The sequence below is a fragment of the Quercus suber genome, unplaced genomic scaffold, assembly GCF_002906115.3.
Source record: "Quercus suber isolate HL8 unplaced genomic scaffold, Cork oak 2.0 scaffold_105, whole genome shotgun sequence".
NCBI lineage: Eukaryota > Viridiplantae > Streptophyta > Magnoliopsida > Fagales > Fagaceae > Quercus > Quercus suber.
Window position 1 is genome coordinate 966,947 of NW_027069570.1, and position 13,829 is coordinate 980,775.

At 38.5% G+C, this 13,829-nt stretch overlaps 3 protein-coding genes across 4 annotated transcripts; 1 reads left to right on the forward strand and 2 right to left on the reverse strand.

The window, feature by feature from the left end:
• Positions 1-1,295: 1,295 nt before the first annotated feature.
• LOC136068228 (uncharacterized) lies at positions 1,296-2,717 on the reverse strand. The gene has a single exon (XM_065775108.1). It carries the CDS (start codon positions 2,715-2,717, stop codon positions 1,296-1,298), a length of 1,422 nt encoding a protein of 473 aa, XP_065631180.1.
• A 2,245-nt stretch (positions 2,718-4,962) lies between these two features.
• On the forward strand, positions 4,963-5,766 carry LOC111990328 (B3 domain-containing protein At5g24050). The gene has a single exon (XM_024022114.2). The coding sequence runs from the start codon at positions 5,191-5,193 to the stop codon at positions 5,755-5,757; it is 567 nt and encodes a 188-aa protein (XP_023877882.2). The 5' UTR covers positions 4,963-5,190; the 3' UTR covers positions 5,758-5,766.
• A 2,361-nt stretch (positions 5,767-8,127) lies between these two features.
• On the reverse strand, positions 8,128-13,601 carry LOC111990329 (protein trichome birefringence-like 12). Of its 2 annotated transcripts, none has more exons than XM_024022115.2 (4): positions 12,981-13,601; positions 10,672-10,809; positions 9,185-9,434; positions 8,128-8,855 (listed from the first exon to the last, which is right to left on the reverse strand). In XM_024022115.2, the coding sequence occupies exons 1-4, from the start codon at positions 13,484-13,486 to the stop codon at positions 8,574-8,576; spliced, it is 1,176 nt and encodes a 391-aa protein (XP_023877883.1). In that variant the 5' UTR covers positions 13,487-13,601; the 3' UTR covers positions 8,128-8,573. The 2 variants fall into 2 exon arrangements, with proteins under 2 accessions (XP_023877883.1, XP_023877884.1); XM_024022116.2 differs by having other exon boundaries at positions 8,744-8,832.
• Between the last annotated feature and the right edge of the window lie 228 nt (positions 13,602-13,829).

The window sequence follows — 13,829 nt, forward strand, 5'->3', positions numbered from 1 at the left end:
ACCCCTACTCCCCCTCTTTTTTGGGCTGATGAGCCATCAGTCTGTATCGTCCATGTTTCGCTCATGCTGGCAATGCTTGTCTCGTCTGGGTGAGTGAACTCGGCGATGAAATCAGCCAGAGCTTGTGCTTTAATGGCCGTCCTAGGATGGTATTCCACGTCGAATTGGCTAAGTTCAATTGCCCATTGAACCATCCTTCCGGCTGCCTTAGGTTTATTCATAGATTTCTTGATGGGTTGGTCTGTCATCACTAGGATCGGGTTTGCCTGGAAGTATTGCCTGAGCTTGCGCGAGGCTACTATCAATGCAAAGGTGATTTTCTCGATCCTTGGGTACCTGAATTCAACTCCTTGGAAAGCCTGGCTAACGTAGTATACTGGGAGCTGTTTCCTGTCTTCTTCTCGTATTAAGGCTGCACTGACGGCCATAGATGAAACTGCCAAGTATAAGTACAAGTTTTCTCCTTCTTTGGACGGGCTTAGGAGTGGTGGATTACTGAGGTAACGCTTGAGCTCTTGGCAGGCCGCTTCACATTCGTCGGTCCATTCAAAGGCTTGCTTAAGGGTTTTGAAGAATGGTAAGCATTTATCCGTTGCTCTAGACACAAATCTGTTAAGAGCTGCAATCCGGCCTGTGAGCTTCTGGACTTCCTTGACAGTCTTGGGTGATGCCATGTTGAGTATAGCTTGCACCTTCTCAGGATTTGCTTCTATTCCTCTCTGAGACACCATAAACCCTAGGAATTTTCCGAAGGCGACACCAAAAACACATTTGCCAGGGTTTAGCTTCATTTGATATTGCTTAAGGGTATCGAAAGTCTCCTTAAGATCGTCCAGATGCGCGAGCTCTTCCTTGCTCTTGACAAGCATATCATCGACGTACACTTCCATATTCCTGCCTATTTGTTTGACGAACATTTTGTTCACCAACCTCTGATATGTCGCTCCTGCGTTCTTCAGTCCGAAGGGCATGACCTTGTAGCAGTAGAGGCCCTAACTGGTGATGAAGGTGGTTTTATCCTGATCCTCGTCAGCCATTTTTATCTGATTGTACCCGGAGAATGCGTCCATGAACGTCAGCAGCTTGTGCCCGGCCGTGGAATCTACCAGCTAGTCTATTCTTGGAAGGGGGAAACTGTCCTTTAGGCAGGACTTGTTTAAGTCTGTGAAGTCCACGCACATCCTCCATTTTCCATTTGCTTTCTTTACTAGGACGACGTTTACCAGCCAGTTTGGATAGTACACCTCCCTGATAAAGCCTGCGGTCAAGAGTTTACTCACCTCGTCAGCAATTGCCTAGTCTCTTTCTGGCACGAATGTCCTTCGTCTCTGTTTGACGGGTTTCCTCTCTGGGTCCACATTCAACCTGTGTTGGATAACTTCTGGAGATATTCCTGTCATATCGTCATGGCTCCAAGCAAAGACGTCCAAGTTCTCCCTGAGAAATTGAATGAGCCTCGTTCTCATCTCAGGACTCAATGTTCTCTCTATTTTGGTTGTTTTCGTCCCTTCCCCCTCGATCAACTCCACTACTTCCAATGCTTCCATCTTTTCTTCCTCTTTTTCTTCCACTACCCACGTGTGGTTCTCCTTAGCTGCTAAAACAGCTTGATAGCATTCTCGGGCTAGAACTTGGTCTCCTTTAACTTCACCAATACCCTCTTCCGTTGGAAACTTCACCTTCAAGCAGTAGGTGGATGTGGACGCCTTCCACTTGTTGAGGGCTGGCCTTCCGATGATGACATTATAGGACGAGGGACAATCTACTACCAAAAAGTCTATCTGACGAGTCAACTGCTTTGGATACGTTCCCACTGTTACTGTCAGTGTTACTATGCCCCTAGGGTACACCTTGTCACCGCTGAAACTGATGAGTGGAGAATCGAATGGACGAAGTCTCTTGGAATCCAGCCTCAATTGTTGGAATGCAGAAAAGTAAATGATATCGGCAGAGCTACCATTGTCCACGAGGACTCTTTTGGTGTTGAATCCCTCTATGGTGAGCATTATGACCAACGGGTCATTGTGAGGCTGTTTTACTCCCCTGGAGTCGCTTTCGTTGAAGGTCATATCCTGATCAGTTCGTCTGTACTTTGGCAGGGGTGTCATATGGACGCTATTCACCTGTCGTAGGTGCGTTTTCTTGAGTGACTTGAATGAGCCCCCAGTGGTAGGCCCCCCTGAGATCGTCTGTATTTCCCCGACCACGTTTTGAGGAGGTTGTGATTGACGGCCGTCGTTCCTGGAGGAGGACCCCTGTTGGCCTTTGTTTTCATCTCGGAATTTGTTGTGTTCTCCCTTCTTTACAAATTTTTGCAACTTCCTCCTCCGTATTAATTCTTCTATCTGCTCTTTGAGATCCCTATAATCTTCGGTGTAGTGGCCGTGATCTTTGTGGAATCGGCAGTACTTACTTTTATCACGGACGTTAGGAGATGAGTGTAGTGGCCGTGGCCACTTAAGATAATGCTCGTCCTTAATCTGCGCCAAAATTTTGTCAACAGGCATAACTAGAGGGGTAAATTTTACCGTTCGTGGATTTTTGTCATCCTTCCTTCTAACTCCGTCATTGATTCGACGATCTGGACGATCCCGCTTCTGCCCTCTACGGTCGTCTTCTTTTCTTCCTTTGTCCCCTGGTCTGTCCGCGTCCTTGATAGCAGCCAACGCGTCTTCAGCATTCATGTACTTCTGCGCCTTGAGGAGCATTTCAGCCATCGTCTTTGAGGGGTTCTTCGCGAGTGAGCTGACGAGATCCCTGGACCTCAGCCCTGCCTTGAATGTCGTCAGCTGTACCATATTGTTGGCTTCGTCTACCTCCAGTGTTTCCCTCGTGAAACATTTTACATATGACCTCAAGGTTTCTTTTTCTCCCTGCCTGATGGTAAGCAAGTGGTCAGCGGTCCTCTTTGGTCGTTTTCCTCCAATAAAGTGACGCAGGAAGGCGTTGCTCAACTACTCGAAAGTATCTATTGACGATGTTGGCAACTTCGTGAACCATTCTCAGGCAGCTCCCCTGAGCGTAGTTGGGAAGGAACGACACAATATCTCATCTGGGGGCTGTTGAAGTCCCAGGGTCGTCTTGAAGGTGTTTAAATGATCTTGAGGGTCCTTCAACCCATCGAAAGGCTCGAGCTGAGGTAACCGGAATTTCGACGGCACTGGGCAGTCGAGGACCGCTGTCGTGAATGGTGAATCCGTCGCCCGGACCATCCGATCCACGCTCCGCTCCGTTTTTTCTTTGATGGCGTTCCTTAATTCGTCCATCTCCCTCCTCATCTCCCGAAAAATATCTGAATTTTGCTCGACGGGAGTGTTTGGCCTTCAATGGTCACTTCTTCTATTGCTATCCCCCTCATCTTCCTGATTTCCCTTCGAACGATTTTCCTCTTGCTGAAGCCATAATCTCATTTCTTGGTTTTGCTTAGTCAGTTCTTCAACTGTGGCTGCAAGGGCTTGAACTTGCTAAGCTAGGGCTACAGCATCTTGATTAGACTCCATCCTTAAAAGAACAAGAATAAGGAACCACTATTCCGAGTTTGAACACGAAAAAATGTCGCTTCCCACAAACGGCGCCAAACTGATGAGTGTGAACTCGTCAGTACAGTTCGTCGGACAGAGATGATTCTTCACCCAAACTGATGAGTGTGAACTTGTCAGTACAGTTTGTCGGACGGAGATGATTCTTCACACCTTTAAAGAATGAACACCGGTATGGTGCCTGCCACAAAGCCTCCGATGCCAAAGTTAGTAAAAGAAGCTGTCTAGGAAATGAACAATGTAGTTGGAAAGAATTAGAAAAATCTCTTAGTGCTATTTTCTGTGTGTATGTACCTGTTCTTTTGCAAGGTGGGAGACTTATATATGTTCTTATGGCTTCTAGCCGTTGGTGTAGTTATGGAGGTCTTTATGCTCCTTTTGGTAACGTCTGGGGCTGTTTAATGTGCCATTACTATCCTTCAACGGATTGTACAGTTGTTTTTGTAACCGTTTTGGGTTTGATTGCCTGCATTGAATGGTCTTGGATATATTCGTCAGTAAAGCGTATGATCGTCTAACCTAGCCAGAGTTTGGGCTCGTCCGTGTCGACGGTAGCGTCCGTGTGTACTTGAACTTCGTCAGTCCCGTCAAAAAGTAAAAAAGAGGGGTAAAATGGGGAAGAAAAAGGAAGAAAAAGAAAATTGTTTTCAGTTAGAAAACTCAATGAGAACTAAAGAAACCGAGTTTAATAGGCCGAGAGTAGTGAGAAGCCCTTCCCAAATACCAACTAACCGTTAGTTTTTAGGGTTTGGATTTTTAAATTTATAAATAAAACTCCCTCTGTTTTGCTCTGTTTTGTTTTCTCAGACTCAGAGTGGAGAAAGTGAGATGGACTTGAACCCAACGCAACCCTTTTCATTCAAACTCAACTAGCCGTTAACTCTGACAGAGTGCCATCGGCCTCAGCCCCCATAATCATATATATACGATGATCCCCCGTTTTACATTTTCTTGCTTCTCACTGACACTCATAATTCATTCAACAAACCCTCTCTCCCTCTGTGTCTCTGCTTTCTTTCTCTTTGTCAATCAAATTTACTTTTTTTTTTCTCTCTCTTTGGAGATGGAGAAAAAAGAAACTTTGGTGTCTAAAATTTTGCTCAGAATTCCGTTCATCGACTCCCAATCCAGGTTCAGATCTGGGTATCATTTCAAACCCATTTGGGGTGCCTATAGAAGAAGATCAAACTTTGCATCTAACTCTAAACCCCAATCTCAATCCCATTCTGATCCCCGCATTCCAATTTTGAATCTCAAGAGGAAGAGGGATTATGGGTTTATGCCAGAACTTCCTACTAACGCTAAACCCCATTTGGACGTGGGTCCTGATCTTGATGAAAATCCAAAGCCCCACAAGATCAAACGGCTGAAAATAATCCCACCCAAAAAGCCACCTAACTCCTGCTCTGTTACTCCCATTTGATTCTCTTTTGACGCCTTGGTTGAGGTTGCATCTCTAGAAATAGAAAAATTTGACAAGTTTGCAAGATTGATACAAGAGAAGGCTCTCAGGAAGCCAATCTTTATCCAAGAAAAGGTCAAGAGCGCTGCTGTTCAAAAGAGACCAAGATTTGGACATGATGATGATCAAGATTGGGGTTTGGAATTGGAAACTAAGAAACAGAGGGCAACGGTTGTGCAAGAAAAGGTCATGGGCTCTGCCTTTTCTATTCAAGATTGGGGTTTGGGTTTGGAGGCCAAGAAAAAGAAGCAATGCTTGATGCCAATCAAGAAAGCGATTGTGGGTCCACTCCCACCACCCATCCTGCCTCCAGAGTTCAAGGATGTGATCAATACATTGAATGGGCGTGATGAATTGCTGGTGATACAGAAGAAGCTGTTCAAGACTGACATAACAAAGGGTAACAACCGGTTTTCAATACCTTTGAGACGAATAGTGAGGGAGGATTTCTTGTCTGAGCAAGAGAAAGAGGAACTTAGAGCACGGCAAGAAATCCCAGCGAGACTCATCGATCCCAAGCTTCAGATTTTTAATGATATAGTTTTGATTCAGTGGGACATGCCTAAGATTACGGGAAATACAAGTTCAACATATGCATTGAGGACCGATTGGAACAATGTTCGGAAGTCGAATAATCTCAAGGAAGGTGATTTAGTGCAACCTTGGTCATTCCGGGTTGGCCAACAAGCTTGTGAAGATGCCTCTTCTTCTTCTGCTTCAAACAAAGGACATCTATGCTTCAAGGAGATCAAATAAATTCATGAAGATGTGATTTTTTTTTTTTTTTTTACAAGTAGATCTCAGTTATGATATTAGACTTTCAATGGATATATTAATTATGGGTAATTGTCTATTAATTATCTATTTTAAAGGAATTTTTATTATTTTTTATAAATTTTATATAAGAAACTATTTTAATTTGGAATAATATTAGATTTAGAATATAACATTCTTCCTCATATTAAGTTGCTTTAACAACATTTAACAAAAAAGCCATCAAAAATGAAATATTGTGAAATTCACTAAAATGAATCTTAACAATTTAGATTTCTTAATATATATATATATATATATGTATGTATATCACTTTAAATAATGTTACACGGGTGTAACCTTAAATAATATTACATCGATTAATCATTACTCTTATTAGATTAATATTTCCAAAAAAACCTACCATTAAATTACACATTCTTTATGTTCTTAATATGTATGCCAAATTAATATTTCCCGGCAAGAAATCCCAGCGATACTCGTCAATCCCAACCTTCAGATTTTTAATGATATAGTTTTGATTCAGTGGGACATGCCTAAATATACAAGAAATACCAGTTCAACCGATGCACTGAGGACTCGTTGGAACATTTTTCAGAAGTCGAATGATCTCAAGGAAGGTGATTTAGTGCAACTTTGGTCATTCCGGGTTGGCCAACAAGCTTGTGAAGATGCCTCTTCTTCTTCTGCTTCAAACAAAGGACATCTATGCTTCAAGGAGATCAAATAAATTCATGAAGCTGTGATTTTTTTTTATTTTTTTTTAATTTGTGTTCAAATTTTATAGTCTACTTTCTCGTAGGTTTCAATTATGTATATTAGTGCATGTATGTCGTAAACCTCCAATTGATAAACTATATATATATATATATATCCCATCAAAAGATAGACCCTTTTGATGGGATAAGTATTGTAAGCTCTTATGAGTCTTACTTCCCCCTCCCATGTGTGTTAACTTCTAATCTAACTAAATTTTCTCAAAAGATAGAATATATATATATATATATTAGTTCTCTTTGTTTGTATTTATATCAACATATTAGTTCATTTAGTTAAGCAATAAAGTAAATGTATATATTAATTATTAATAATTGTGTCTTAATTATCTAAGATAAAGAGAGAGGCATTAAAGGGATGCCCGTGAAAAGACAAAGAAATGGTGAAGTTATGACATAGAGAGTTGTTTCATGAGCATTGTATGATTAACACAAAAATGAAACAAAGAAACGCATTTTTATGAGCTGAGAATGCAACGTAAGACATTGATTAAGCAGTCAAGAAACAACTTTTTCAAGAAGTAGGTCAAAATGAGATTTTTGAGAGAGAGTTCAACTTTGATGAGGAAGCGCTTTGAACATCAGAAATAGGATTCTCTCCATAATTCTTCTCCAAACCAAAGTAGCTTCTGTTTTTTTTTTTTTTTTTGCTAGCATCTCTGCAGAACATGTTACAAGTGACATGTCAGGTTTACCATCAACTGTCCTCTAGTATTTGCTTAGGATAACCTTGTTGAGATGTGCACCAGCCTTCAATTGGTGAACTACAGAAGCTGTCTAATGCTTTTCTGCTAGGCACGTCCATTGATTGTTGCTTTGATAGCAGTTGAGCTGATTGAGTCTAAAACATGGCAAGCAAATTGTGTAGGATTTTAAAACAGAGATACTAGTAGGTGGAGGCTCTTAAGAAAACTGTTCATATGTTATTTAGTAACCTAACATACCATAATTTGAGAAAGAATTTTACGAAGTTGAGGCTTTTCAGTTGAAAGATGGGTTAGTTCTTCATCATTAAATGAAACAGAATAGCTGTCGTGGGGTATTTAAGCTTCTCAACTTTCAGTGTCAGCCCTATCAAAACTAGAATTTTTTCTTGAAACAGTTTAAATGGAGGGTTTTTTTTTTTTTTTTTTTCTCTTTAATATATAATTATTTTTTCCTTTAGAGGAAAAGATCGTTTGGTTAATGCCTGTCTGCATAATCCAGGCCATGTATTTGGACATTTTCTGGTTGTATTCTCCTAGGACAATTCCTAACAGCATACACGGTGTACAATCAATAATGCCTTGCTATTAGACAACAGAATGGAAATCGCAAGCGAGAAACAATTTACTATAGACAATTACAAGTGATAATTTATAAAATCTTGTATCCAAAATAAAGTGAATTTTATCCTCGCATTCCAGTGCCAGTCCAATAGAGTTCAACATGCAAAGCTTGGTTTAGCCATAGATTTAGTGTCTCACATACAACACTATATCTGCTGGAATGTTTCTTCGTTTTAAATTTAAATAGCACAGATCGATGATTCGGATTCATCAATAACAAGTTTGTCTCCAAGAGAAATATCCAAGAGTGACCATGATAAACTATTTATACTTTATACGAGAGATTATAGATAAAATTTAGATTACAGACAAGCAATACAGACTGCAATAAAAAATGATAAATAAAAAATTAAACCACTCAAAATGTCTGACATGTCAAACCTTCACTATCACCCCGTGAAAAAATAAGGCCTCCTTATGAAAAAATGACAGATCAAAAGGCAAATTGAAGTAAGAGCTCAGATTTTACTTTCTTTTTACAATTCGACATTGGGATCTTGTCACTTCCTGCCACAAATAAAAGGAGAAGTAGGCTTTTACCCATCAGAGAGCCCTAACATCATTCAAATCTCTGTTCACATTGCCTCCAGCTTCTCATTTAGACCTTGATACTCACTTCTTAGATCTTGGTCAACTGTCGTGCGTGGAAATGTTGGCTGTTTCAATTTTTAAATTGACGCATCCTTTTCAATGTTCATCCCGTCTCCAAGCTATAATGGATCAGTTCTGACAAGATATCAACCCATGTGTCAGGGACACCAGGTAAGCACCAGTGCATGCAGTCCTGACCCCATATTGCCACTGCATCCTTCTTTCCCAACCAAATTGCCGGGTGTGCATCTGCTCTGAACTCACTCAAATGTGTCAGGTCAAGCCGTTGAATCTCCGTGCCTCGCAAAACTTCTTCAATCAGATGATTCAGATACCTTGCTTCTTTGTTCACACCATTGTTGCTGGGATCAAACCACAAGTCAAGCTGCCCAGGTATCAATATCTAATCTGCTCAGAAAAGGAAAGGGGGAGTGGGGAAAAGAAAAACCATATGTGTGTGTGTGTGCATATGTATACTCTTTTCACCATTTTAACAAATTTTAACTTTAAAAAGTACATCTTGATTTTTTTTTTTCAAGCCAAGGCAAGAAATTGAAATCTTCGTCTAGAACCCCAACATAAGTTAATGGAAACTTGAAAGACATACAAGGAATTGAATATGATTTTAATATGAAACCATGATAATATTGTTATTGTTAGATAAAATCTTGGTAAGAAGGCACAAAAGTGTGGAGAACCATCCTCAATTCATACCTGGGATTCTTTCAGTGGCTCACTGAACGGGCAGCTACCATTTTGATTCCACTCACCACCATAAAAATGCCTAGGTGATTGCAAACGCCAGAACTTGAGTGTCTTGCTTGGAACTTTTTTCTGTATATAGGAGACCATATTCTCAAGAACAAGTTTAAGTCCGTCCGACATCTCGAGGGGAGGAGATATCGGTTGCCCAGCATGATAAAATACAAGAGGTCTCTCTTTAGGGAATTTATCATAGCCCCACCTATTCAAGAACAAATCAAAAGGTATATTTAGAAAGCTACCAATTTATAAGAGGCCACACTGCCATGGCTGCAGATCATCTCACAAGGGTGCCAATTAAAGGCTTAAGTGTCTTGAATTAAAAAGAAATGAAAGCACTGGAGCTTACAATACCAGCTTGAGAAATTTCTGAAATTTCTAGCCACTTTTTACTTCTTTTTTTCCCCTCATTAAAATTAAACTATTTTACTCCTATTCTAGTAGCAATGCTACTTTACCATCTGCCTTCCAGCTTTATTCTTTTTCTTCCTTTCTTTTCAAGTAATCCCCAATTCCCAATGGGGTTTGGCTTACCTCTAGTACTTTTTTATTTGGAATCTCCTTTTGTTTTAATGAGAGACTACCATGTCACCCACTAACTAAATAAAATGTGAAAATTAAAACCTACTATCACTTGCCATTATATATTTAAAACAAAAAGACATATCCAGTTAAAAAAGTACTGAAGGTAAGCTAAACCCATTCCCAATACCAGGACCAAATCATTTCATTGTGATTCATATGATTATTTCTACCAGTTACATTTGACAACCCAAGATCTTCCTTTTACAGACTTTAATCATCTTATTTCATTTCTAGTGTACACTCCTCAGGTAAATATGTTAGAAGAATTAAATTATTAAAGATGGAGAAAAAATACTTCTTCTTGATAATAAATGAATTTAATTATTTCAAACTTGATGTCATGCCTTCATTTTGGTTGCTATATGAAATAAATGGTTTTGGCTACACCAACATTAAATGTCAAGCTTTGAGCTTAACACCAAGTTAGACTACACCAGCTTAACAAGGATACAACAATGCATATCAAGGCTCAAAAGGGTCCAAGAAGTTTGACTCAAAATATATCAAAAACATATACATGAAAAGAACGATCAGTAAGGACAACAATACTGGTGCACAATGCAGCTAAAAAAGACAAAATTAGGAATTTCATTACTTGCTCATGTACTATGACAAAACATGATACTGTAAAGGTTTTCTTTTTTTTCTTTTGGCTACGTAATAAAGTAGATTCCAGTTGTGACCTTGCCAAGAATATAAGTACTAGAGACCAAAAAACACTCTTCATTATAAATCAAACATTCTATTTTATATCAATGCACATGATACGTCAAATCAATTATAATACAGATATAAAACAAAATAGTCCAGTGAACTACATCTTCTATGAATTAACAAAAATAAAAGGACATTACCAATGGCCAGTATTGAAAACAAGGACATCATAGAAGTCAGTGATGTTGACCCAATCATCTGCAGGAATATCCACGTCAACTCGATGTATTCCTTTCAGTCCACCTTGATCGCCAACTGTTGACTGTTTTGGCTGCCACCTTTGTTTAATCAGTTATGAGCATGTAAGGTTTCCATTTTTCAAAAATCATAAAAGATTTAATGCATCTTTATCTAAGATTTTAAACAAGGACACCATGGGAACCCCCTAAAGATGTTTTTTTTTTTCCTCTCCCACTTTCTATATGACTGACTCCATGCTTTTGGAATTTGCATTGTGATTCTTTACTGGACTGCATTGCTCTTTGTGAATTTTTTTAGTGTAACTTGATGAGAGGATGTTTTATAATCATCCTGTTTATTAATTCTTTTTTTTAATACAATTTTTCACTTATTAAAACAAGGTCCCATATTTATTTATTTTTTGATTAGAAGGTCCCATATTTATATTGTAATCGTCTCAACAATTTTAATTGAATCATAAACAACCGGGAAAAAAAAAGGTGGGGCGGGGGAGGAGACTAACCAACAAACTCATCTAATCCACACTCAACACAGCACCTAACCACACATGCAAGCAATGAAGCTAGAAGTTGGATAAAGTAAGCCACACATGCAATAAATGAAGCTCAAATTTGAAAAAAAAAAATTAATTCAAGCATTATCTTTATAATTAAAAGAAGGGAGAAAAGGTAATAACAAGCAAAAAAGAGATCAACAAATCAGTGCTCTATCTCAATTGCACCTTCTTGTCCCAAGATGATGGGATTAAGGCTACACCCTTGACAAGGGCAAGGGTGTAGCCTTGATTTCATCCATGTCACTATAAGATTACATGTTATTGAGAGTAAAAAGAAAAGATCAACCAAGATGCAATTGTAACTTTGATTTCATCAATATCACCAGATATTATATGTTAAAATCTTTAGTAGTAAGTTAGGAACATACATATAACTTATCATGGATTTCTTTTTACAGCCAGCACTTGATTCAGAAATTCCACAAAAAATTTACCGCATTATTATCATATAATATAACATGTAGAAAGTTCTTTTTCAGTACACATCATCAATCACACAGCAGGCCATTTGGAAACGAATGGAAAACAGGAAAGCACATTGTTTAACATTGCTATCTAGAGAATTTTAACATACCTATCCATTTTTAAAACCCAAGTCATCAACAAAAACAGTAAACTAAGCATTCATGAAATCCTAATATAAGTGACATTGGCAAATTGAATCTTTTTTAATCGTTATAAAAGCCCACATATATGCTATATCTCATCATGTCCTCTAGTATTAATCTCACTACAATATCAATAGCAATAGCACAACAATATGATTCAGCTATTTTAGTGATCCATTAGCCATCACATTAAACCAAAAATGAAAGCACTGCACAATGCAAGCTCAAAAGCGCTCCAAAAAATAAATCTTCTTCTATATTAGTATTATTTAACATTGTTATCTAGAGAATTTTAACATACCTATCCATTTTTAAAACCCAAGTCATCAACAAAAACAGTGACCTGTGCATTCATGAAATCCTAACACATGAAACTGGAATGAACCAGTTTTTATCATTATAAAAACCCGCATTTAAACAATCCATGTCAATCAAAGTGATGTTTGCTACATCTATAAACATGTCCATGAGTATTAGTTTCACAACAATATCAATATCATTAGCACAACAATGTATTTCTCCTACTAATCTGAGTGAAGTTCTAATATGTCATAATAAATAAAAAATAAAAAAATGTATTTCTCCTACTATAGTGATCCATTATAGCCATCATATTAATGCAAATTCACTTCATTATATAAATCGATAAACAAAACAAACAAACTCTCTAAAAGCACTCCAAAGGCAAAATCTTTTTTACTCATTATAAAAAAGCGCATATATATGCTGCACAAAGTTCATCATGTCCATTAGTATTAATCTCACTACTTATCAATAGCAATACAACAATATGTTTCAACTATTAGTGATCCATTATAGCCATCACATTAAACCAAAATTTCAAAGCACTGAACGATGCGATATCAATAGCAATACAAGTATGCAACAATATGTTTCAACTATTAGTGATCCATTATAGCCATCACATTAAACCAAAATTTGAATGCACTGAACAATGCAATAATAATAGCAATACAACAATATGTTATAACTACCAGTGATCCATTATAGCTATCACATTAATCCAAATCTGAAAGCACTGAACAATGCAAGGCTCAAAAGCACTCCAAAAATGAAATCTTACTCGTATTTGGCGAGCAAAACAGCACGGTGATAGGCCACAGTGACATTAAACTTGGGAAAATAAGCACCTTTCCAAGCACCTTTCCTCTTCCACTTCTTGGCACCCATGTCAGCCACTCTAAGCACACACAAGAAAGACACCAAAAAGTTCTCATTCAGTGAGTCCCCAACAAACCCAATATTCCTGTTCCTCATCAGACCCAGGAACCGGGTCGGATCAACCCGGGGCAAAGTGCATGATTCGGGTAGCCATTTCCAAGAATTGATGAGACCCATGTTTTGTCTTTGGTTCTTGAGACAGTTCCATGCGTTTCTGTGAAAAGGACATGTGCGGTTGTAGAGAGGTTGACGGGTCGGGTCGAGGACCCATTTGCCTTTGAAGAGGTTACAAGGTGGTGAGGGCGATGAGGGTTGGGTGTGAGAGAGGAGATTGAAGTAGAGGGTGAGGAGGAGGAGAGTGAGGAAGATGAGACATGGAAAGAGGTGGGAGATGAGCTTAGGAGGCATTGTTGATCATCTTCTATGGCCCCAGAGAAACAGAGTCTGTGAATTGAAAATGATGACTGGGCTTGGTTGGATCTGGATTCTGGACTATAATGTGCATAAAATGTTGTAAAGAAGGTTTGTGCATTATGTTATGTTATATAGTTATGGTTTTGTTGTTAAAGACAAATTATAAATTAGATTTTCATCCTATTATTTTAAAATTTAAAAAAAAAAAATTATCCCTGAAATTTTACTTTTAAAAAAAAAATCAATCTCGTCCCTCAAGGCCTCTAACTTTTTCTTTTTCTTTTTAATCATAAAGCCCAAACTTTGATTTGGGTTCAATGTGGGCCAAAAACTTTTA

Coding starts and splice junctions, on each gene's coding strand:
- LOC136068228 (XM_065775108.1), bottom strand. CDS start 2,717: ATGGCTGAAATGCTCCTCAAGGCGCAGAAGTACATGAATGCTGAAGAC.
- LOC111990328 (XM_024022114.2), top strand. CDS start 5,191: ATGGGCTCTGCCTTTTCTATTCAAGATTGGGGTTTGGGTTTGGAGGCC.
- LOC111990329 (XM_024022115.2), bottom strand. CDS start 13,486: ATGCCTCCTAAGCTCATCTCCCACCTCTTTCCATGTCTCATCTTCCTC. Junction 10,810..12,980: donor GTTTTGCTCGCCAAATACGA/GTAAGATTTCAT, acceptor GATTAAACAAAG/GTGGCAGCCAAAACAGTCAA. Junction 9,435..10,671: donor GTTTTCAATACTGGCCATTG/GTAATGTCCTTT, acceptor GTTCTTGAATAG/GTGGGGCTATGATAAATTCC.